This window comes from Equus przewalskii, chromosome 7 (assembly GCF_037783145.1).
Source record: "Equus przewalskii isolate Varuska chromosome 7, EquPr2, whole genome shotgun sequence".
Classification (NCBI taxonomy): Eukaryota; Metazoa; Chordata; class Mammalia; order Perissodactyla; family Equidae; genus Equus; species Equus przewalskii.
In genome coordinates this window covers 23,762,151-23,786,532 of record NC_091837.1, presented here as the reverse complement: position 1 = coordinate 23,786,532, position 24,382 = coordinate 23,762,151, and the positions used below count along the sequence as shown (strand labels likewise).

General features: G+C 51.9%; 1 protein-coding gene across 5 annotated transcripts in view; it reads right to left on the bottom strand.

Annotated features, from left to right (window-relative positions):
• Positions 1-394: 394 nt before the first annotated feature.
• Positions 395-24,382, bottom strand: part of MLXIP (MLX interacting protein) — a 57,833-nt gene continuing 33,845 nt past the window's right edge. Inside the window, exons 2-18 of one of the 5 annotated variants that reach the window (XR_011542440.1) lie at positions 18,050-18,156; positions 17,178-17,263; positions 15,486-15,575; positions 15,003-15,044; positions 14,502-14,673; positions 13,689-13,778; positions 13,029-13,120; positions 11,382-12,036; positions 10,805-10,926; positions 10,469-10,685; positions 9,073-9,197; positions 8,779-8,863; positions 8,368-8,469; positions 8,098-8,225; positions 7,706-7,829; positions 6,170-6,299; positions 395-5,535 (exon numbers count right to left, since the gene is read on the bottom strand). Coding sequence is in view for 4 of the 5 variants with exons in the window: in XM_008508010.2 (XP_008506232.2) it covers positions 5,414-5,535; positions 6,170-6,299; positions 7,706-7,829; positions 8,098-8,225; positions 8,368-8,469; positions 9,073-9,197; positions 10,469-10,685; positions 10,805-10,926; positions 11,382-12,036; positions 13,029-13,120; positions 13,689-13,778; positions 14,502-14,673; positions 15,003-15,044; positions 15,486-15,575; positions 17,178-17,263; positions 18,050-18,156 (2,404 nt within the window). In the remaining variant the exon portion in view is untranslated. The remainder of the gene's footprint in view (positions 5,536-6,169; positions 6,300-7,705; positions 7,830-8,097; positions 8,226-8,367; positions 8,470-8,778; positions 8,864-9,072; positions 9,198-10,468; positions 10,686-10,804; positions 10,927-11,381; positions 12,037-13,028; positions 13,121-13,688; positions 13,779-14,501; positions 14,674-15,002; positions 15,045-15,485; positions 15,576-17,177; positions 17,264-18,049; positions 18,157-24,382) is intronic. The other 4 variants (XM_070629141.1, XM_008508010.2, XM_008508017.2 and 1 more) reach the window with 4 other exon arrangements.

Here is a 24,382-nt window from a genome sequence, read left to right as displayed (position 1 = left end):
GTGAGGTGCACAGGGCGGGGGCTGTTTGCCCCAGGTCCAGATGAGGAAACAGGTAGTTTGTAGAAATACTACTGAACTGCACCCCCCTGGGAAGGGCCTGGAGCACCAGGCCCTGGTGAGCCCCTGTCACACTGGGTGCTTGTCATTGGCCCTTTGAGCGGAGGCCTCCCTGAAGGACCACTGTCTTTTGAGGCACACCTCCAGAATCAGCACCCCTCCTTGGGCCTCTCTTCTTACCCCAACACCCCCAGTCCAGGCTGAGCCCACTCCACCCACACCACCCGCCCCAAGGTTGGAATGGGGGAGCCAGTTGCGGCCATCACTTTGTTCTGATCTCATTTTATCATCTCTTCCACAGCTCAACAGGGTAGCATTTAAGACACACGTCACAGGCTTTTCAAAAAAATACGGCTTTTTATTGTCTTGGATGCAAATATAGTTTTAAAACTGCATTGTAGTGTTGAATACAGCTGGTGGAAACGTGCTTGTCAACAGCAGAGCAGAAAGGGCCGTGTTCTGGATGACGCAGGCCTGAGGGAGCCTCTGATCAAACAAGACTCTTCTGGGTTTTGTTTTTCAGACCACAAGGGTAACTCTCCTAAAGGTGCCCTGACACTACCCCCAAGGCTCACAACAGAAAAAACGAACCATTTACACAACGAACTGAAATCTGAAAAAGGAAAAGAAAGCAGTGTTTCAGCTGTGGTGTACAGAATAAGCAAACGAATACAGCATCCATCTGTGGGCTGTGTGAAGACTCAGATACCGAAAGAGCAGGACATTGTGGGGCAGAGGCTGCGTTCTCCGAGTGCCCTGTGAGAAACACAGCCGAGAATCCATCTCCCAGGGCCAAGCCTTTTACGCCTTTCAACTGTGGGGTGTAAACTCCATGGAAATGTCTAAAACGTCAGTTTCTCACAACCTGCCACAACCTCGACTCCTGAGAGCAACACATCTCTGTTCAGAAACCCAGAAGAGAATTCTTCAAATTCGCGACGCCTGGGGCTGACGGTGGAGCCAAAAGTTTGACTGGGAGATGGAGGTGAATTTTGCTACGTAATTGGAAAGGAATTTCACAAAAATAAAATCCCATTAAAGTAAACACACACAGCTTGTGGAAGCACATGCTAGTGCGCACACACACATATACACACACACACTCAAAGTCAAAGCCAACATTCAACATGAAAAGTTCCCTTTTCGTTCTCAAAGGCTGATTTTCTTAGGCCCCAACAAAGAAACAGCCGTGTGGTGAGCTGGGAAAGCCAAGTGCTCAGAAGGAAAAGAAAACCGGGCAGCTGATCCGTGTGCGGGCACATGGGAGGTCCTAAGGCTTCTCCCTGTCCCTGGAGGCCCTCTGATCACAGAAACCCGCCGAGGGGATGAAGGCCACGGTGACTAACGAATGGTGCAAACTCACACTGAGCTTCCAAGCTCTTCCGCCCTCCAGCTCTCCTCTCCCCTCACCCATGTTCAGACGTGGTGAAAATCTTCTTTAATACACAGGCCTCAGGGGCACCAAACCCCAAACCACGGCCCACCAGGCATCCTAGTGCTTCCCGCGCCGTCCATGTGAGGGCTCTCTCAACTCCGTTCCCCAACAAGACCAGGACCAAGGAAACCCTCTGCAAAGCTCGGTTTCGACACATGGTGGATGGGTTTCACCTATGGCACAGCGCCCAACAGGAAACAGGGTGTCTCCAGGGAAAGGCAATTCTTCCCGCCAGAGAGAGGAGAGAGGCTTCAGGAACGAGGTGACCACAGGAGGGGATGGGACTGCTGAGCGGGGAGGGGCAATGAGGCGATGGCAAGCCTGCCCATCTGGAGCCAGAGAGATAAGGGACTGACTGAGGCAAGGTTGGCCAGCGCAGGACCTGGGTCCACAGTACCACGCCTGCCCCTCACTGAGCGAACCTGCCGGCCACAGCCAGAGGGACCCACAGGACAGCCCCAGCTCCCTTCTGATGAGTTTTTGTTCAGCTAGACAATGAACACTTGTGATGCAGAAAACAACAATGAACCTGCCGCCTCAGGATTCATCTAGGCAGGAGGCCAGCGCCTCACAAGGAAGGGAGGCCTCCCTGGAGGAAACTGGGGTGGAGCCTGCCAGGATTGGACATGGAGCGGAGAGGTGTGTGACCCCTCTTGGCAGAGGGTCTGCCAGAATCAAGCAGTGATGTCACTCACCACCATCCCCCTTCACCTGGGGCGAGACACAGCGGTTTGGCACCAAACTGGGGTGCCATGTCCCTTAGGAATCCAAGTTTATATTTCTATTGGCCAGAACAAAAACACCTTCAGGCCTGACCTCAAGAAGGGGCTTGGGCATGGGGTCAGGTCACAAGGACAGGAAGTGGAGGTCGGGCGCACGAGGACACGTGGGTGAGTAGTGACCACCCCTCCTCCTACAGAGCTTCCAGGAACACAGCGTGCTGGGGATTTTGCCGTCCTCTCAGTCCTTCCTCTTTGACAAAATCCAGTGCTTTCATCAACGCTAACTTCTGATATTGGGACTGCTTCCCTTGTGCCGTGAAAAACCGCCGGAAAGCGGCCAGTCTGCCACGGGTCGGGGCCCTGCAAACGGGGCGACAGCTGGTGTATAACCTGCCTGAGACAGGAGGGACGGGCCAGTCAATTTCAGAAAGCCCTGTGGTGGCACCTGCTCTGTCCCTGTGCTTCTCACTCATCGTGAAAGAGCGAACAGTGCTGGGAAGGGAGCCGATGGCACAGAAAGATTTCACAGAATCACTTTCAGAGATTTATGTGCCAGACAGGCTCTTTTTCTTTTCAGTATGATTTTCTTATCCTTCAAATTATCAGCATTTTTAAGTTTTTTTAATGGGAGTAGCAACAGGAGTGTGGGTGGAAATGAGCGTAAACAAACCACAGGCCCGTGTTCAATGTTCAGTGGAGGCTGCTGGCCGGGTGGCCTGGAGGTCCCCACACCCCGGCCCAGGACTCCAGGAAAGAAGTTGAGGCTAGGCCCCTGAGATTCATCGGACAAGATTCTGAAACACAAAAACTGCGAGACAAGAGACAATCATGTCTATAGTAAGAAATACAGCTTTGTGGCCCTACAGCTGTGGTGATGGTGAGCACCAAGAGAAATGGATTTAAGAAAGATCTCAAAACAGAAACGTGCATCTAGTAACAGTCTGCTGGGACACACACACACCCTTCAAAGTCTCACACAACCTAACAGCCTTAAATATTTAACAGAATCACAAACATTCAATCAGCAAAAGGGAAAGAAGAGAGTTAGGCCAAAGAAGCAAGAGGCCCATTTCATATCCCACGGAGTTTAAAAAGATGATGCCCAGCAAAGGGTGGGGAGAAAGCTATCGATTTTGGAGAGGTCTTGGCAAGCCGAGCACTGTGGCCATCCACGCGGCTTACGAAGGCACAGAAACTGGGGAAGAGGCCGAGGGGTCAGGCTCAGGACCCTCCACGAGCCCTCACGGCTGGGAACATGTTTCGTGTTTTTCTTGTGACCCTAGCAGAATTCTTACCACAGGGGTTTCTCCTTTCAAAGGGCAACTTCATATTTATCTAGGGGGTGAAGGACGGGTTCTCTTACCACTTCCCAGTGGGCATGATGGACCAGCCCAGCCTCATCTAGGGCTCACCCCTCAGGAAAGTGATGCAGAAGACCTGTAAACACATTTTCTGGGGGTGCTCAGGGGTGCTGCCAAGCTGCTCTTCCACGGGGCTGAAGAGAGACACAGGAGCAGGCGACTGGTCAGTGACCTGTGGCATAGACATTAGCAGGGAGACGGTCCCCGTCTGTCCTCCATCAACCGAAGCTGAGGTGGGGCTGGCTGTCCTCTGAGGACCTTCTGCAGGCCTCCGAAGCAGTGGGAGCCTCCGAACTTCGGGGGTAGCACGTGGTACCCTCCCCCAGTCCCCCCTGGCTCCTCGGCTCCCTCAAAGCCCATCCTGGCCTGCCTAGAACTGCCCGGTCTCCATCTCTGGCAGGAAGAGCAGAGGTGGAATGGAAAGCCTGCTGGCTCTGAACTTCACAGCAGGACGTTAAAAGCACATTCTGTCAGCGAGGAGGTGCCCGTGGCTGGGCTTCCTGAGTGTCGGAGAGAGCGCCCGTCCACCTGCGGCCACCCATGCAGACGCAGGGAGCCCCGGACCCGCCCTCCTGCTACCCCTTCCTCTGAACCCCTCCAACTGCAATTCGCACATTCAGAGACAGCCCACTGCCCCCACAAATTCCTCTACCTTGATCAAATCTGAGTATAATTCTTTACTGTCTGATCTGGGAGATGCCTAGACAGCTCCGAGGCTGGCCACCTTGGAGTTCTGCCTGTCAACATTCAATTTCTTCTTCCAAATACAAGACAAGACAGACTTTGGGCATGGTGACATCTTTGGTCCGAGAACTCTTATGGTTTGGAGCTCCCGGCTGAACAATCCAGACAAGAGGACCAGGCTGACGGCAGCACCGTGGAGTCTGGCCTTTCAAACACTACACCCTAAGGACCACGAGTGTCCATCAGGCACAGCTGGCTTGTCTGTGGCTGCAGCCTGGAATCAGGTGGAGAACAAGGGTAGAAGGGCCATGTGGTGAGGATGCCTGAGGAGGCCCGGGCTGAGTCCTCGTCGTGATTCTCAAATCAGAGATCCAATGGATGCTGCAATGCCACGTGGAACTAAATCAAGACAGATTAAAACGTTGCCCGAGAGCACAGTCCAAGCCAGCGTAGCAGCTTTGCGTTGTTGTGCTTTCCTTCTCGTCCCACAGGCACCCACACCTGCTTTTGCACACGTGTGTTTGGGGGCTCCCCCAGCAGCCCAAGCGGTGGGAGAAGGCAGCCCACCATGCATAAGCCTGAGCAGACATCCAGGTCCACCGATAAGGTCAGAGTCAGGGGATGAAGATGCCTTCTAGCTGCTCCACAGGCGGGCCAGAGTGGGCACAGGGAGTCGTTCCCAACAGTACAAGTGCCCAGGATGTGACAGGAGGGAACATCTGTAAGTCTCAAGACAGGAACCAGGAAGCACCCTGAAGTTTCCTAACTTGCAGGAGCAGGCGTTGCCTCCTCTTGACCCATCTACTCCCCACGCTGGTGCTGTGGCCCTGACACACCACCAGCAAGACAGGACAGCACTGGACCGGGCGGTGTTCCCCTTTGTCTGGGCTGCTCCAAGGGGAGGCGAGGTCGGTGACGGAGGTCACTGAGTGAGAGTTCACAGCAAGGGCTTCCCAAAGATGGGCTATTGCTGTTGGCAGGACCCGAACCTGCTTCAGACCTGAGCATGGCATTCTGAGTGGCCCGATGGGCCAGCAGAGTAGAAGGAAGGTCCTGAGGCTCTGTGTCAGGAGATGCGTGGGCGCAGACTCCTCTCCACAGGCAGGGAAGGGGCTCCGTGGCATCTCATGCAGCCACATGCCTGCTAAGCGTTGCTAAGACTCCCCCGATCTCTTGCCAACTCTGGTGACAGCCTCTGCCGCCTGCTCCGGCAGCTGGGACGGGTCTGTGAGAATGGAGGTGGTGGTGCTCAGATGCCGGAGGGTGTTCAGCACCACTGGAAGACAGGAGGGGGGTTAGCCTGGGGACAGAGGCACGCGCGGCAGCTTCGAGCCCCACAATGGACAGTACACACGTTCTTATATACAACTCGCCTGGTGATGCTCATGCCTGCCAAAGTGGGAGGCACCGAGCTCGACTGGCAGACCCAGGAGAACCTCGCTGCTGGGATCCAGGCACTCGCGCCTCTGCGACAGACCTCTGAACCCCACCTCCCACCTGCAGGTCGGAGAACCCCAAGCTGCTCCTGCTTGTCCATTTGTTTCAATATTACACCTCTCTAACCTCAGTTATCCTAAGAATTAAACAAGAAAAGATTTCTGAAAGCACCCGAGACAGGGCCTGGTGAATAGGAGGTGCTCAGCAAATGTGAGCCGGATTGGATCAAAGTGACACACACAGATGGTGGGGAGCTACAGTTGAAGTGCTAGAGACTGGCTCCCTGCCGAGCAGGCGGCATTTCTGGCTCTGGGCCTCCTGCACAGCAGCACCCTCGTGCGCTCTGCCCCTTGCAGTGGAGTCTGGGTGTCCTCAGCACTATCTGTAGCTAAGGGCCCTCCTCTCTCTGGGACCAGCATGAAGGGGCTGGCAAAGCCCCCGTGGCCCCATGACCCCGTGCAGCCCCCACTCACTTGGCCTGAGGACGGGCAGGGAGCAGTGCTGGTCCAGCCAGGACAGCGCCGTCCGGTGCAGTTCTTCCAGGCTGCTGGTGGACACCATCCCTTTGAAGGACTCAAACAGCGGCTTGATGATGATACTGAACTGCATGGCACGTGGGTTAAAGAAAACGTAAGCAAGGAGGAGGCCCAGGTATGTGCAATGGAGCATGGGGAGAATGAATTCCAGTTACGGGCTTGCCTGAGACCGACTTCCCTTGGGATTGGCAAGTAATTGTGCACAGGGAGAGGGGTAGGGGGGTAAGGGGGAGAAGGAAGGGAGGGAGAGGGAGAGAGATCTAGACAAGGTAAGTGTTTCCTTGCATTCACCTAAAATGTTTCTAACTATAACTGAGCGCAAGTGATAACCACTGAGGAGGCCGGAGGCATTTGGTCTGGAATAGGTCCTGATACAACGACATGAACGTGACAGTTTTTATGTGTACTGGCAAGAATATTGGAGGCACACAGCAGACTGAAAGGTAGATCTGTCTAGAGATAGATCATGTGTGTCTTTTGTGTTAAACACACATATGCTGGCTCTTAATCATATTCTGTGCAGGTGTCCCAAATCATCTTAGGCAATCTGCTTCATGAGGTCAGAAGCCTGTTTTCTCTTTGATTTGAGCCAGGATAGCACCCACAGTCCCAACGCCTCAGCCTGAAGGGGAATGCGCCATTTTACTATGAGGTTCTGACTCATCCCCGCTGCCACCCAGCTCCATCAGTGATAAGGGATCAGGACCAGAGCCAGCCAATAAAACACAAAGTAGGGAACTGGAGCTGGTGTCGGCCACCTCCTCTTTTATAAACCAGCCATCAGAGTGCACACAGAAGCCACCTGCCCTGTCAGAGCTGACGCGGTGCTGATTCTCTCCTCCCGCACTGCCTCCTCAGTCTGTCAGACCCACGGCCGGGTGGCGGTGGCAGACCCACCACGTGTGCGGGCTGTCTGCTCAGAGGGTGGAGAGTGACAAGGCAGGAGCTGCCTCTGTAAGGGCCCTGCCACCACCTAGAAGGCCAAGTGCAGGGAGGCCTTGGCCGCAGGGACAGACCCCAGTACTCAGGGGTACGTGCCTCATGACAGCATTCAAGGCCATGCGGCACAAACGCAGAGAATAGCCTGGAGGGAACTGGTTTCAAATCCAGCCTCTGCCACTGAGTTAGTTTTGAGAGTCCCGGTTTTCTGTGGTACCCGCCCTTCCCACTGTCGTAGGGACTGAGCTGGCTGCTGGGATACGTTAGACTAGATCCCACCTCCTTGCCACATTATTGCTCTGCCTCCCAGGGAAGCCCCAAGCCTGGACAGTCACCAAGGACAGCCCCACCCACACCACAGGCCTGGCCAGGCCCCTCTCTCCCAGGGCAGGAACTAGAATTGCCTGTCCTGACGAACTCAATGACAACATTTAAAGAGAACCCTTCTAAAGGAACCACAGTGTCAACAACAATGTCTGTTGTTTCAGTGCACTGGGTGGGAGAGTAGGAGGAACGAAGAAAACCCAAAGATACAATCCAGAACTTCCAATTCTGCAGGGTCCGGCTTTTTACATACTCGTCAAACATGTCTCTCATGTGATCAAACTGGCGCCGGGTAACAGGGACTCCCGTGGCAGGGAGTAGCTGCTGGCAGGAGCTGAAATAACAGGAGGAGTCAGAGGAAGCTCAGAGCAGCCAGTGGCAAATTCGGACCCTGGGCACCAGATGGGCAGAGCCAGCCTGTTGCTGGCCACGGCTGGCCCAAGAGGAGAGGTCTGGGAAGGAAGAGGATGACAAAAAGCTGAAGTGCTGCAACAAAGAGGCATCCATCAGCCACGACACCACAAAGGGTCCCCCTGCCTCTGTGTCACGCACATGTGAGAGGACAAGGCCCCGTCCCGGAGCCCCCAAGCCCCCAGCCTCACAGGATGGTGGCGTTGAGCTCCTCGATCTCCTCCCGCAGCCGCCGGGCTTCCTCCTGCATCTGGCCCCGCTCCTGCTGCAGCTTGGTGATGTACTCCACGGTCTTCTGCAGCGTGATGGCATGGCTACTCTGCAGAAGGAGCGGCCGGTCAGAGCAGTGCCCACAGTGACCCTGCATGTCCACCCAACACCAAGGCCAATGCATGGGATGCAGAAAGCTCTCGGCTGTCCTATCGGCTCCCTCACTCACCCAACACCCCCAGGCCACTTACTGGCTTGGAATTATTAGAGATCAAACTGTTCAGGGTGTCAAAGCCCATCTTGATGTTGAAGCGCCTTTTCTGCTCAGCTGAAATGTGCTTCATCTGCCGGTTCTGTTGGGGAATCAACCATCACTGTGATACAGGGCCGCTGCAGGGCCAGTTCCCTCATCCCTCCCCTCCTCCCTCCCAACCTGCTGCTGCATGGCTGGGGCAGACGAGGACCCTGCAGCTGGGCTAGAGAGGTATGTGGAAGGACGGGCACCAGAAAGCTAAAAGGCTCCAGTAAGAGCCGGGAGGGGGACAGGACAAGATGCTAGAAAACGATCTCTGCAGAAGGCAGCAGCAGGAGCTGGAAACAACTCTCAATGAATGCTGCTGACCGGGCACTTCCAAGCCACCCTCCAACATCTGTCTACTGACCCACTCCTCATGGCTGCCAGCTCCCCCACAGCGCGAGGATTCAGTGGTGGTTCCTGGGCAAAGGGCCGCCATCACCTCGAGGTGGCTAGTGGGTGGGGAATGGGAGGAGCCGACTTGATCTCAAGATTAAAGCAGCAAATGTCCCTTTCTGATGCTACCCCAGCCTGGTGGAGTACCAGCAGAGCCCATGGGTCTCTCCAGGGTGGCCCTAGTAGGGGAGGTCCCTGATATTCTTCTCCTCCTTGCCTCCTCATCTTTCCAGGGGAATCAAGACCTGGGAGAAGTGCATGATACCTTTAAAGCAGCCATGTTTTTGGGGTCTGCAGGTTTCCCTGAGCAGTGGTTCTGGGGAGACTGAGGACTGGGGCTCTGTTCCGAAGCACACGGAGAGGCCTGCCCTGAGTTCGGGCAGTCTCGACCTGAGAAGATGGAGATGCCTCTTAGGACAGTGCTGGAGACGTGGGCTCGGCAAGGCTGTGCCGGCCACAGCAGTCCCCACCCATGAAGGAAACCCCCAGGAAGTCCCGAGACTCGGAAACCCACCTTGAACCTCCCATAAAGGTTCCAGAGCAAAAACTAGAGAAATCCCTGCTAACATCCTTAGGGGGGTTTTGCTAGGCCTGAGCAAGGCCTGACAAAGGCTGGCTGGACGTGGAGTGGGAATGTGGCCTGAGCTCTGCCAGTCATAGGCCTTGGGGAACATGGGGCTTTTGAGAGGAGGCCACTCCTGACAGCCTCCTACGAAGCCACCTGGAGGCAACCAGGAGTTTCCAGGGTGTGTAAGGCTCCACTTCTTCCCCTGGGCGCTGAGTAAACAGGCATCTGCTTTACTTTTGTTCTTTAAACTCTACATAGATGTTTTCTTACACTTTTTTTCACTCTGACCCACTCTTAAAAATTTTTTAATTAAAACAACAATTCTGCACCTTTATCTTTCCAGACTAAAGGTCCTTATTCTTCAAAACATGTCCTTGGAGAAGTTCCCCTGTCTGACCCCTCTAAGTAGAGACTTTTCCCCCTTGCATCTTTTCAAGGCAGAGGGAAGATAACTATTGGCACACAGTTCCACGAGTAGCCACACCATGGTTTTATTTTAGACAAGAAGACACTTTTGGTTTCCCTTCCTGATGTGGCATCTGAAAGGAAGGAGGCGGGGTTCCACCCCCACCAGCAGCAGCACAGCCTCAGGAAAACCATTTATCCCTGACCTCCTGGCTCTTCAGATGTCACTGGACAAAATCAGTCCTACCCCGACTGTCTCACTAACAGAAGGCCCAAGATGTGGAACGGACTCACGGATGCACAGTGCCTGAAAGCTGTAAGGGACAACAACACTGATGTGGAGACAAGGCTGGGTGGCTTCTGTGGCTGCAGCAACCCCAGGCTCACCTTTTCTGAAAACCATGACGAGGACTCCTCAATCCTTTTTCTCGATCAGAACTGGCAGCTCAGAGCCAGGCCTTTCTGAAGTAGTTTAGGAGATGCACTTCCCCAAGAACACGAGTTGCCTACACTGCACCATGTCTCCTGCTTTACTGTGGTGCATCCTGCCCTGTGTTGAGCATTTCCCTAGGCTGGGCCACTGCAGGCTTACGAGACCTCCCTGCACAGCCTGAAAACCCAGGCTCAATCCTGGGGCACCCCCGGGTGGCCTCCCCAGTCCAGGAGTGGGCCTGCTCGTTTCACTCACGAAGTCCTAATCGTTCCAACTGGAGTGAACACTCACTGGAACCCGTGGCAGGGACCTGGGGACTGCCCCCGTGCAGCGGGACCTGCTCGCCCTTCACCAGGGAATCTTGCACTGTGCTTGGCGAAAAGAGCCGGGAGACGGGGGCGGGCTGGCTGCTCGAGGGGCGGCCGAGGTCTGTCACTAGGATGCCACTGTGGAACTCCGTAACTCCAGGAGCCTGAGGTGACAGAGTATAAAGAGGTCACCCCCAACCAGTCATGTGAGGTGAGGGCCATCCAAGACCAGGGTCACGCTGGGGTTATTAGGATGCTGAGGGTCTGTCCAGGGTCCCCTCACCCTGGCAATGGCAGCAGGCTTGATGACCACGTTGGACTGCGACACGGTAGAAGCCAACATCCCTTCTCTCTTCAGAGGGCCTGATGTCATAATCACTGCTTGTGGTTGTCCTGAAAAGGCAGCTGCCAGAACAAGAAGGTGAGGGTGGAGGCCCCGAGGCACGGGGGCCTGCTCCCAACACTGTGACTGAACCCAGGCCCAGCCAAGCTGCACAGTGGGGTTCCCCAGGAGAGCAACGACCCATGAGCTGCCGCTGAGACACTGCCTTCCTCACCGCAGGGCACGGAAGGACAAAGCCACCAGTGCACCTGACATTTTTTACAACTTCTTGAAGGGGACAGATTACAGACCCAGGACGAGATGACCAGGACCATGTTTTTTCAAACTGGGTTGAGACTAACTTTCAGAGAACAACACAGAATAGAAAAGATACTGGATCATACACACGTAGTAACCCCAAACACTTATGTTTTATATCACAATGTGTGCATGTCAGGAGTCTGCAGCCTTGAAGATAGGAAATATCCCTCTTGGGGGAGGCAGGGGTCACGCTTTGGCTTTCCTCCACCTGACTCACCTGGGGCGATGCAAGCATTCTTCAACACCAAGGGCATATGCTCTGGTTTGGGAGCAGGCACTATTTTGGGGGGCTGCTTAGGCCTCCCGCCAGACATAGATACAGATTTGGGGTGCACAAAAGTTAAGCGAGGTTGGGGAGGCCCAACAGTCGGTGGCCGGGTGACCGGAGACAGTGTCAGGCCACAGGAGGACACTGAGGGGTTGGGGTGGTGGGTTGTGATCACAAGGCCCTGGCTCTGGCTGAAGGTGGTGGCAGAGGCATCGTGGGTAAGGGTGGCAGAGGCCGTGTGGGTGATGACGGAAGGCGACTTGCTGACTCCGGCAAACTTCTGCGGTTGCAGGAAAGCAGGTGGAGTTGGAGGGGTCAGGGCAGTGGCAGGAGGAGGGACCAAAGGCAAGGGAGGGGACACAGGCACTGGGGCAGGACTGGGAGAGAGCAGCGGCACGGTGAACAGGGGGAGGAAAGGCTGTGGGACACTCAGTGGCGGCGCAGAGGGACCAAAGTCTGCAGGCTGGATAAAGGGGTCCCCAGGCCGGGGAGCATGTTCACAGCCCTGCTCATCCGTGGGGTCCAGGGCAGTGGCTGTGGGGGGCACGATGAGGCTGTCAGGGAGGCTCACAGTGGGGAGAGTGGTGGTTGGTAGGATGCTCTCCTGAGAAAGGAAGAGAGAGAAGAGAGGAACAAATGCTGGGGTTACATAACCCGCCATCACTTTCTAGCGCTACACACCACAAAGCCCAACAGACATCGGCGCCTGAGACGAACCCCTGGACAGAAGGGACAAAGGCCATGTCTCTCATCCCCGTTACTGCTGATCTGGGGAGATGATCTGGGCCTCCCCTGGCGTCTGCAGGGGTCTTGTTTCCATAAGGAACTAATGATAACATGGCTCAGACAAAGCAACTGTCTGCACACAGCTGGCTCTCGGCCTGGGACTATCTTGTTTCTGCAATCCAGCAGGGGTCCCCCAAAGTCCCTGCCATCTTCTGTTACAGAGCACAGGCAGCCTGGATCACAGCTGCTCATGGGGTTCCCCCAGGACAGTTTCATGTATCAACTTCTAGAGAGGTCACCTCTTCCTAAAAGGGAAATGCTAGAAGGAATTGATTGTTCAGGTCTCAGGCTCTATAGAAGAAACTCTTCCCACAGCCAGATGGAAGAAGAGCAGGCCAGGTTGCTGGTGTCTATCAGGATACAGGCACCAGCCTGAGAGCCCCTTCAGTGCAAAGAGCCGTGCCTCACTCAGCTCTGTAGCCCTGGCACCTGGTAACCAACCTGTGTAGATTGCTGAGTAAAAAGTAAAAGAAATACACAGAACTTCTTTTTATTAGTGATCCACATTTCTTTTCTTTGCTGTCTTGCTAATCTTGTCTTAAGTGATCAGAACAGAGCTTGCTGCGCACAGGTTATCTGGAGCCTTAGGCAGGAGCATATGTTTACAGACAGTCTCCCACCTCATGGATATTTACAGATGCTTTCAAGGAAGGCTAGAACAATTTCTTTAACATATCAGACGTGTGCTCAGCACTACATCTAGCAACCCCTAGCACTTTGCTTATGACTGCCTGGTTATGTCATTAGTCTAGCCCTGGCTGCAGAGCTTTCATGACCAGTCCTATGCCCCTAACCCCCAGCATCCTCTACCTGAGCAGTTGGGATGTTGGGATCTGGTGCAGGTGTTGAGGTGGGTGCAGGCAGCATGGAGCCAAAAATGGAGCGGCTGGAAGAGAAGAGGTCTGAAAGACAACACCAGGGGCTTTTCAGCTCCGCGTACCCATCACTTTCTTGAATTAAGATCCAAACAAATCAGACACTGAACCCCACCTCACCCAGAGGAGTGTCATAGCCAAAGCACCCCCCCAGTTAAGTCTGCAGAAAGAGGTCCTCTGATTGGAACCGCACATTCTGGCAACCAGTGTGGGTTCTGAAATACTCCCAGCCTGGCCTTTCACTCACTCTTACAAAGGCGAGCTCGAGGACCAGTTCTAACTGCAGGAAACCGCTGGGAGGCGGCTATGTCGTCAGCGCCCTCTGCTGCCTAGAGGGAGAACTGCTTATAGACACGGCCAAAACCAAGGCTCTAAGACTGTGAGAAGGAGAATGACAATTTCCTTGAGAGAACAATGTCCCAGAAAAATTTCCCAGACCTTGCAGCTACTACCAAAAAAAGGGCAGTTCTGGAAAAATTCCACATCTTCCCCTTGCCCATTCTAACAGTTCCCTCTATGAAACGGAAGCACGAATCCACTGTGTCCTGGGCAAAGAGATCCAGGAGCCATGCTCTCTCTCTGCCCATGTCCTCACCCTGGAAAGGCTCAAAGGTGTCCATGAAGTCCAAGTTGGGCTGCAAGGGAATCAGCCCCGGCTGAATCATGTCTGCATTGCCCAGATGTGCTGCAGGAATCAGAAAGGAGACAGAGGAATCATTCTGCCTTCTCAGACAACGTTGTAGGAACATACAAAAGGCCTGGAATGGACCTTCCTGGCCCTGCTCACATTCTAGAGTCTTCCAAGGACAAATGCAGGCAGCTGGCTTGGATTTCTACCTTCTTGTGGTTCATGGTCATTCTCCACTCTCAGAAGGCACGAAAGAAAGTTTTTACAAGAAAGGCAAATTGTACATCAGGGACGAGACACCCCCGGGAAGCCATGAACAACCATGCAGAGATCCCCTGGTTCTAATTTTTAGTCTGTGGGCTCTTCCCTGAGGAGCTGACTGCATAACTGAATGCCACCAGGTGAGACGTGGTGCCCAGGAATTCTTCTGATTTTCTTTAGAGTGAGTCCCAGGTCCTATCACTCGGCCTAGGCACATATGCTCTGTTAAGAGGACAGTATCAGAAATGTGAAACTGATTCCAACCAAACCCCCTCGCTGTTTTCTCACAGCGCCACCAGGAAGCTGCCCAGGAAGACTCAATTTGCAGTGTTACCCACTCAGTGCATGTGGTCCTCAGATGTCAGTGAGGTTGGCCAATCCTTCTCCTTACTGCCTATCCTAGATAAGTGACACCGAGCAGCTCAGAGATGGCCCTGAGGTGAGGCCTGCCCCTGGGGGTGCCTGGCAGAGAAGCAAACCAGCTGGGTGCTCAAAGTCAAGGATCTAGGGGTGGGTTACCTATTTCCCGAGGGTTGGGCCAGGCCACCGGCTGATGTGAGGAAAGTGTGGAGAAGAGAGTGTCGCTGAATTCTGACATGAGCATGTCTGTGTCCAGCAGTGGGTCCTCCTCCATGGGGACGGGGGTCTTCCATTCATCCCCATGTTTGTGCCAATAAAGCATGTCATCATCCTACCGCCAACAGAGGGGGAAGGAAAACTCAAAGGGTCAACAGAGGACCCAGGTTCCCAATTACGCTATGCTGGGGAATATGTTACCCTACTTTATGGAGCAGCAGGTGCTCCAGAAATGCAGGGAGCACCCCTCCAGCCCACCTGGCAGAGAGAAGGGGCCCATTTCCTTAGCCCTCCTTTTGAGAAGGGAGTAGTCCCTCCCCGAGCCAAAGGGAGAGTTTGTGCCCCCATCACCTTCTGCTACAGGGCTCACTGTGGGGCCACCGAGCTGTTCCTTGTCAAAGGGGGTTTCCCATGAGGGTCCTTATGTCCTCCAGGCTTACTCACCTGGGCCAGGCTGGAGAGGTCCTCATCCTTGTGCTGCTGTAGCTGTGGAGAGAAGGAGAGAGACCAGGTGGTCACCCAGGGCCCTGGGAGTGGATGAGGCCCTCAGCCTCTCCTCCCCAGAGGTGAATGAACTCTGGAAGCATCCAGGCCTTTTCTCTCCCGGAGGTATGTAGAGAGAGGGACCCTGCTCCCTGCCATCCCTAGGCTGATGCCGGCACAGGAGATTCCCAGCCAGCGTTTGTGGATAAACAGCCCTGATTCACAGCTGGAGAAAGTGAGAGCACACGTCACACGACCAAAGCAGGCCCCTCCCTGAGTAGAATTCCAGTCCTACTCGGTCCTCCACACCCCTGGGGCGGAGGGGTGGGGTCAGAGCCATGAAGCCACAGCCTTGGGGCCAGTGTTCTGAATAGGAAACTCAGTTCCTACCCTCCCCTACGGGAACTTCCTGAACATGCTCTTTTTGGAGCCCAAGCCGGATACCCTTTTCTTGAAGTAGGTTCTCCACTTGTGATATTCCCGAATTACAAACTCAATGCGGCTTTTCCAGTACTTCCCCTCTGTGGTGATGGCCTATGAGAGAGAGGCAGGTCAGAACAAAAAGACAGCATCTTGGTTGACCAGCAGAACTCAACCCGTGAACAAAGAAGTGTCTGACGCTGGAAGTCAGTCCTGAGCAATCCAGCTCAGAGAACCCTATGACGTGCCTACAACTTCATTCACAAAGGGTCCCACCTCTTCTGTGCTACAGCAGCCTCTAAAGATGAGCTTTCATCTCATGACCTAGATAACCCAGTGGGGCTTTAGCCACAGGTCCTGAAGATCTGGATTGGAGCATAGCGTCAAGACAGAATGCTGAGGCAGGCAAGACGTACAAAGCCCCTCCATGCCGGTGTAGGAGGATCCCTACAGAGATCATGGGTAGCACCCACATCCCCTTTTCCAGTGGTCTCTGCCACATTTTCAAAGGGTGAAAACAAATGGGCAATCACAGAAGTTTCAGGTGGAAAGTGACTTTCAAGGGCATTTACGCAACCTTTCCATTATGCAGGGCATGAGTCCTTTCCACGCTATCCTTGAAGAATGCTAGAGCGCCCTCTTCTCTTTCGGACTCCTTCTTCTTTATGACTAGAGTATATTAAAGCAAGTCCTAGATATCAGAAGTCCCATATAATTTCACCCTTTTTGGGACTCCATTGTGTGTCTCTAACAGTGAAGAATCTTCACAGCACAGTATTATTACCCGACCTAGCAAAATGACATTTCTTAATACAGTCACGTGTTGCTTAATGACAGGGACACATTCTGAGAAATGTGCTGTTAGGTGATTTCTTCCTTGCGTGTACATCATAGAGTGTACCTACACAAACCTAGACAGTGTAGCCTACTACACACCTAGGCTATGTGGTACTCATCCTATGGGACCACTGTCATATATGCAATCTGTCGTTGACTGAAACGTAGTTATGTGGCGCATGACTGTATTGTCTAAAACACATCATGTCCGACTGCTCAAAACTGTAGTTCATTAGGTTACTTTCAAATTTTTCCCCTTTTTTCTTAACAGTAGGACATGCTTGGACAAGATTAAAACCATGTAGAAGAATGTAAAGAGAAATAATTCTCCCCTCCTCCTCACCCTAATCCCACGCCCTTGACATACTCACTAGTAAGAGATTCTGCATATCCTTCTAGACATTTCCTATCATGCATAATCATACAGATACACACTTTTTAAAATTAATGTAAAGATACTAAAATACTGTAGTGCAACTTGCTTTTTTTCATTTACTATTTCTTCAACATCTTTCCATCTCAGTACACACAGACCTTGAGGTCATTCTTTAACTGTTAAAGATATCTGCCTTGTAAGGAGCCAGAATCGCCCCCTGTTGACTTACAGAGAAACACCAATTTTAAATGAAAGCAGAGGGTAAGTCCTGATTGGAGAATCCCTTGGTCCTTGGGCAGGTCTAGTCTGAGAAGGGGAGAGCCTCCGCCCCCCATGTCCCCATCGCTTTCCAAGGTCACAACAGCTGATGGGACAGCGCAGCCCCAGCACTCTTCCCAGTGGTCTCCCACTGCAGAACCCAAGCCTCGCTCCTAGCCCTCACTGAGTGTCTCCTGAGTGGGGTGGGTTCCCGTCCCGGCCACCGATGATCCCACGCCAGGTACCTCTGGCCGGCGATGCTCATCTACTTCAACAGAGCCGTCCAGGGGAGTGACAAAGTGGCACACGGGATTCTTGCGCTTCTCCAAATCTGGGCAGAGAGAGGGTGAGACGTCATCACTATGACTAAGAGCCCCAAAGGAGCCCTACCCTTCTGTCCACAGGCCTCCCCTCAGGTGGGACCCTCCCAAGTGTTCTTTCCTTCTCCTTCCCTTAGAAAATGAGGTTTTGGACAAATAAAGGAATCCAGGTTAAAGGAAAAGAATCCATGAATATTGTGTGGGCAAGAAAGAGAGTCTGGCTTATTAAGAGACACATCGGCCTAACCCAAGCATGGCCCAACACGCTGATCTGCAGAAGTCACCGGATCCACTGGTATGCAAGCCAGCTGGCGAGAGAACAAGGGCCTGCATCCTCTTACACCTGCTGAAATGGGAACTGTTCCCTGACTCTTCAGGGGATTCAGATGTTACCTCTCCGCTACGTCCTTCCTGACTCCTCTGAAAAGAACTAACCCCTCTCCCTGGCTCTGCCTTTACAACACTGGGCCCAAGCGTCTATTATAACAGTGAAAAGCTAGCTAATGCGTCCATCTCCTGCAGACTATGGGCACCTTCATGACACAGACAATATGACTGGCCCCTGTGCCTGATGGCCAATCAGTGTCCAGTGCACCAGGATTTCTAGGATTTAGCTTGGTTTTCCTATCTTTGCAGACTGCTCAAGAAAGACTTCTGTTTGAAACACAATGCTCCAAGAGCAGACCCTGGGCCCTGAGGTACAAAGGCCTCCAGGTGGTCATAACTGGAGGTCTGCCCCCCACAAGGCCTTGGGGCCACTGCAGTCTCCTCCTGCTCCCAGCTCACGGAGCACTTACACTGCATGTACCATGCCCGCCAGATGGCGTTATTGAGCCGGATCTTATCTCTCCACTGGAGCTTCAGGCCCTTGAAATTCTTCCACTTTGGAGACACCAACTTTCCACTGAAAGGCAAGATGAAGAGGGGAAACTCAGTGGTTCCTCTGAAAATGAAATGAAATCAATAGTGCCATCCGATCATTCTAGGCCTCAAAATTCTGGATTAATCCATTACAAGCCACAGACTAGGCTTGATAGAAAATGCAAATCACTTTGGGCGTTCTTCAAAGTAATATGGAGTAGGGAGGGGGTGGGGGTGGGCGTGGAGGTGCTGATGTGTCAGGGTATGGGGGAAATAGGATTGTGGTAGGCTGGTAATTATTGAAGCCGGGTAATGGTACGTGGGGTTCAGTATTCTTTTCTATCTACTTTTGCATGTCTTTTAAATTTTCCACAATTAGAAGTTAAAAATCTGTTGATTTTGCAGTATATATGTGTATGCAATCATCACGTTGCATACCTTAAACGTACACAACGTTATATGTCAACTATATCTCAATAAAGCTGGAAAAAAAAAGACAGAAAGAAATCTGCTGGCCCCTGAATGAAAGCCAAGCTCCTTTAACCTGGTTTCGGCCTATGTCCTTTGCCACCAGTCCTCACGAGGCACTTACAAACCAGGCACCCAAACATCCCACTGGCCCGAGAACCTGCAGAGCCCTCCACTGCCTCCAAGCCTCTGCACACACGTCCTCACTCTTCACGGAGCTCCCTCCGCCCCTGCCAACCTGCTTATCCTGCAAAATGCTGCTCAAATACCATCTCCTCCGAGCCAGCACGGGCCTCTCCCAGGCTGCTGCCAGTTCCTTCAGGGTTCCCTGAGACTATTCAAACCTCTAACACAGCACCGTTCACACTCCATATGGCAACATCTGTACCCACACGTCCCTCCATTAGACTGCAGGTTCTCAAACAGAGGGCCCTCAGGCATCACTTGCCCTAGGCACCCAGCACAGAACCTGGCACATAGCAGGGGCTCATGTAATCATTCTTTGCTGAATGAGTTAAAGATCCCTGCAAACCAAGATAACAGCAGGCAAGGGAAGTTCCCTGGTGGCACAGCCTTCTCAGACAGTTTAGTTTTTCCGAGGGCTTTGCCAGGAACCATCTCTGAGCCACCAGCATAGGGTTTCCCTTTTTCAGATGGCTTGAGATGGGCACAGCACTATTTCTGGTCCACACTAAAGGGGGTGCAGGTTCTCCCTGACCACAGGCCACAGACCTGTCCCTTTTCCAAACCCACTTCAGAAAACCCACGTGACGAGCAGAGATGTGCCAACAGTCACAACAGCAAGGGTCGTCAAACACAGTGCCCAAGCAACAAACATTACCTGCACCTGAAAATCTGGTTTATAAAGCAAAAGCCGCTGGCTGTACACCTGGCAAAAACTTCATGCCTCCCTCCACCCAACCCAGCATGGAGGCAGGCTTTCAATTACACAGGCCAGGAGGCTGTGACCTCCACAGAGAAAATGTCACAGCACATCCTCTTAGAATCTGAGGGACAAAGGGACAGCAGCAGCCTCAGCTTACAGGGTTAGGCGCTTCAAACTAGTCACACACCTTCCTTTCTGTCTCTCCCCAGTGCAAACGGACTTCTCACCCACCTCCATGTTGATCAGCTCCCACCTAAGTTCAACAGCCAGCAGCTTGCTGTTTTGCAGCCTCTACTGCATAATTGCATCCTAGCTCGGCAACTTCTACAGTCACTTAGCTTTTCTGACACAGCAGTTTCCTGGGAAAAATCAGAATAATATCATTGCCTGCAGAATGTTTTAATAAGGATTAGATGAGAGAACGTGTATGTGTACGTATGTATGCGACACACACAACTGGTAAACCCTAAAGCAAAATATAAATGTAAGATATGAATACCCATCTCAATTACCTAGATTTGTGTGTGTGTGAGGAAGAATGGCCCTGAGCTAAGATCTGTGCCAATCTTCCTCTGTTTTGTATGTGGGATGCCACCACAGCATGGCCACAGTGTGGCTTGATGAGTGGTGTGTAGGTCTGCCCTGGGATCCGAACCTGCAAACCTTGGGCCGCTGAAGCAGAGCGTGCGAACTTAACCACTACACCACTCGGCCAGCCCAATCATCTAAGATTTAAGTTATTACCAAAAGGCCTGATTTTTAACACCTCCTAACTTGAATAGTCCTTTCTTTTGTGTTTGTCACCAATGTCATTAGGCTCCTCCTCCACAGGAGGAAAAAGGTGCCACCCATGTGCCCGCTCTCAATACCAGTGAAGAAAGACTAGGTCAAAGGTTAGCCCTGGAGCCCACGTAGCTGCAGAACCACTTGCTTCTCAAGTGCTTTGAAAGCAGAGACTGGCACTCCCTTACTCATCTGACAAGTGTTAAGTACCTACCCTGTGTTGTGCCTGTGCTAAGAACAGCGCAAAGGGAAGGAGAAGGTGGATGAGGTCCCTCGCCCTCATGGAGCATACAAGTTGCTGAGGCATAAGTCCTGCCTACATGCCACGTGTTGCAAAGAAGACCAGAGGTCTGCAGGAGCGCACAGCTGGCGTAACTGGCCTAGTCTGAGCAGTCAGGAGAGGGTTTCTGGAGGAGGTGACATCTAAGCCAAGGCCTAGAGGGCAAGGGAAACTTCGCCAAGCGAAGCAGAGGAGGGAAGACCTATGCTGTTCCTTCTGCTCGGCTTGTGATGGCCCTGAACTGAGCAAGAACATGCCTGGCCAGGCAGCAGAAAACACTAGAGCCTGGAGAGCAGAGCACACACCGGAGTAAATTAGGTCCCACAACTGGGCAAAGTCCACCGTCTTTCCTCTCCTCTGCAAGATCTTCCAGCAACCTGATGTCAAGCCAGACAGCAGTTCCAGGAAAAAATAGAACAAAATAGAAAACTGTTCCTATTTTTTTATTTCCTTAAGGAAAAGCAACTTTTCTATAATTCATTTTCCTCACGCTGAAGCCTAGAATTGAAAGGCAACTTTTTCTGTGAATCCTGATGGAGCATTTGCCACCTGCGAGACAGCTGCAGGACAAAAGCAGGAGAAGGGACACAATGGAAAATGAGGACTCCGGGAAGAGAACGACCTTTGGTGTCTTGCAATGTTCTGTGAAGAACTAACCATTGCGCTGAAATGCAAACCCAACCTCACCCCTGCTTTGATACTTGAAACAAAGTGGGCTGACAGGAGCATAAGCGCATCCTCTCAGAGAAGTCCCATTATGCTGGCAGCTTCAATTATTACAGTCAGGGGGGCGGGAAGATACAGACAGAAATTTAACCCTACAGGCTAGAAATTGAATCTCATAGGCTGTAGTTTGCGGTTCTCATCTTCCTCCTTCTTGTTTGCTAAAATGTTTCATTTTTCCTTGGTATGTATATCAAACTGGGCAAACTTCAGGAGGAATATGTAGGATTTTAGAAAGTCCAACTGCCATCATCCCAAGTTTCTCAACAGCCAACAGGTGGCGCTCAACCAACACAAAGAAGTGAGTCCAAAACCAAAACCTAAACCACCCAAGAGGTGGAGGGTGAAGGAAGAGTGTCCCAGATGTTTTCATGGTGATGACCACCCCTCCCCCACCACAGTTTCAAGACAAGATCTGAAGAAGTAATATGCATAGTTCTGTGGTATCAAAGTATTACAGAGAAAAAGGATTCCATAGACAAATTGGTAGAAAAATGCTGGGATAAATTTCCGTACATTTCTTTACTGACGGGCTTCTCAGAGGCTTTAACATACTGATGTCACTTCAGTCTTCAAGGAGAGGAAGAGGAGACTTTCCCTATGCAGACGTCCACAGACCAAACCTGGACTGGGACTCCTTTATGGAGGTCCCCGAAGTCTAGTTTCCCCTGGAACATACTAGAAGAGGCTGCTTTAAAAAGTTCTAAGAGGGAACTTGAGGCGCTTGGTGGAGCTCCCTGAGGCAGCATCTCCAGGAAGCATCCATGGCTGGACTTCTGCTCCCCTCAACCCTGCCCCAGCTTAACTCATCTCCCAGACACGGTAGCTGGGATACTTCTCGGTCTACCCCAGGATTAAGCCGCGTTCCTCGTTAAAGTGTAATCAGAAATACACTATGAATATTCCTGAGACCATTAGCTTCCCTCCAGCAAATGGAAGATCTCCTGGCCTCAGCCTCCTAAACCTGCCCTCACTATGCATAGCTCCCTGGGCTTCCCTGTCATCGTGACCGGAGACTCACCTCACACTCTCCCCCTCTAGGGGAAAGCTAAGGTCTAGGTCTGACTCATCAAGGCACGGTGCTTGGGACATGGGAGGTGCTTTTAAATATGGAGTTATTAAACGAGCGCTCGACTTTTCCATAAAGAGAAATCTTCACACTCTCCTGCCATGCTGCCCTTCCTGGAAGACAGGTTCATGACACGAAACAGGAAGTTCACAGTACAACAAAGGTCTCTCTCAAAACTTTTATTGGATGGAACTGGCAAACACTGAATTCTTCAGAGGTCTGGCAAGAGAGTGCTCTGGAATGGAAATTAATGTGCAAGCTTTGCACAGACAGGAGCTGGAATTAAGAACAGGAAGTGTGGGACTGGGGCAGGAATTTCGGATTCTGTCAGTCCGGGTAGGATTAGCTCCTAACTCCTAGTCAGACCATGCTCTCCAAAAGAAAGCGAGCAAAGGGACCCGGGGTCTGTCACTACAGGTCCCAGAACAGTGGTGGAGTTCATTCACTTGCTCATTCAACCATATTTGCTTGTTATGAGGCCAAATTTCTCTGCCACTCCTGATGCCTCCTCAACACCCACTACCAAAACATTCCTAGCCCTGCCTCCCCCTACTCCCTCACAGCTAGGGGCAATGGGTATGTTACCAGCGAGTGTAGGCGGAAGAACTGGCATGGTGGGGTCCAGGCCCTCCCCGACCTGTCCCCTTTGGGGAAAGCTGCCCACTGAGGGCCACATTCCTCCTGCTCGGCTCCTACAGAGTCTGAGGGTGGGGAGGCCTGTCCTAGTCCAGGGCTACCTGGGGCTGCCTGGAAAGGCAGTCCAGGAGTCACTTATAAGCCACACTCACAGCTTTATCAAAATAGAGGTAAGGTTTTGGCTACCATCTGCTGACTCTTTTTTATTGTGGTAAAATATATATAAAATAAAATTTACCATTTTAAAGTGTACAATTCAGCGGCATTAAGTACATTTATGATGCTGTGCAACGGTCACTGCTACCTAGTTTCAGAATTTTTTTCATCACCCCAAAAGGAAGCTCTGTACCCATTAGCAGTCACTCCCCACCATTTCCTCCTCCAGCCCCTGGCAACAACTAATCTACTTTCTGTCTCTACGAATTTGTTTCTTCCAGACATTTCATATAAACAGAATGATAAAATACAGGCTTCTTTTACTTAACACAATAGTTTCAAGGTTCATCCATGTTGCAGCATGTGTCCACACAGTCAGCCCTCAGTATCCACAGGTCCCACATCCATGGATTCAACCCACTGAGGACTGAAAGGCCTATGGTGGTTGCATCTGTTCTGAATATGTTCTGGCCTTTTTCCCTCTATTATTCCCTAAACAATACAGTATGACAACTATTTACACAGCACTTACATTGTATTAGGTATTCTAAGTAATTTAGAGAAGATTTAAAGTATATGAAGGATGTGCCTAGGTTATATGCAAATATTAAGCCATTTTATATCAAGGACTTGAGCATCGGCAGATTTTTGTATCCGCAGGGGGTCCTACAACAAATCCCTAGCAGATACCAAGGGACAACTGTACGTTGTTCCTTTTTATGACTGAATCATATTCCATTGGATGGACAGACCACATTTTATTCTTTCATCCGTCGATGGACATTTCGGTAGTTTCACCTTTTGGCCCTAGTGAATAATGCTGCTATGATGCCATAATGCTGCTTCTCTGTTTTATTTCCCAATCAGTTCAGAACTCTGACAGGGGAGAGAGGCCTGATCATTAAGCTGGCACTGGGGACATGATGGGCAAAAATAATTGTGAACTTTGTTGGAGGGCAAGTGGACAGCTGTCTGCCAACATTTTAATTGTACATCCCTTTGACTGATAATTCCACTGTTAGAAACTGATTCTATAGACCCACTTGCACATGGGCACAAAGACACAAACAGGACATTAAACTGCAGCCTGTTGATCTAGGTGTTGATCAGAGGGAATTGGTGAAAACTGTGGTATATCCAGACAGTGGAACACTATGGGGCAACTGCACAAACGACACACACTTTACATGTGCTGACATACAGGCGAGATTGACATGATGCAGTAAGTGGGGAAAATCAACGTGCCCGACACACGGCACAGCCACCAC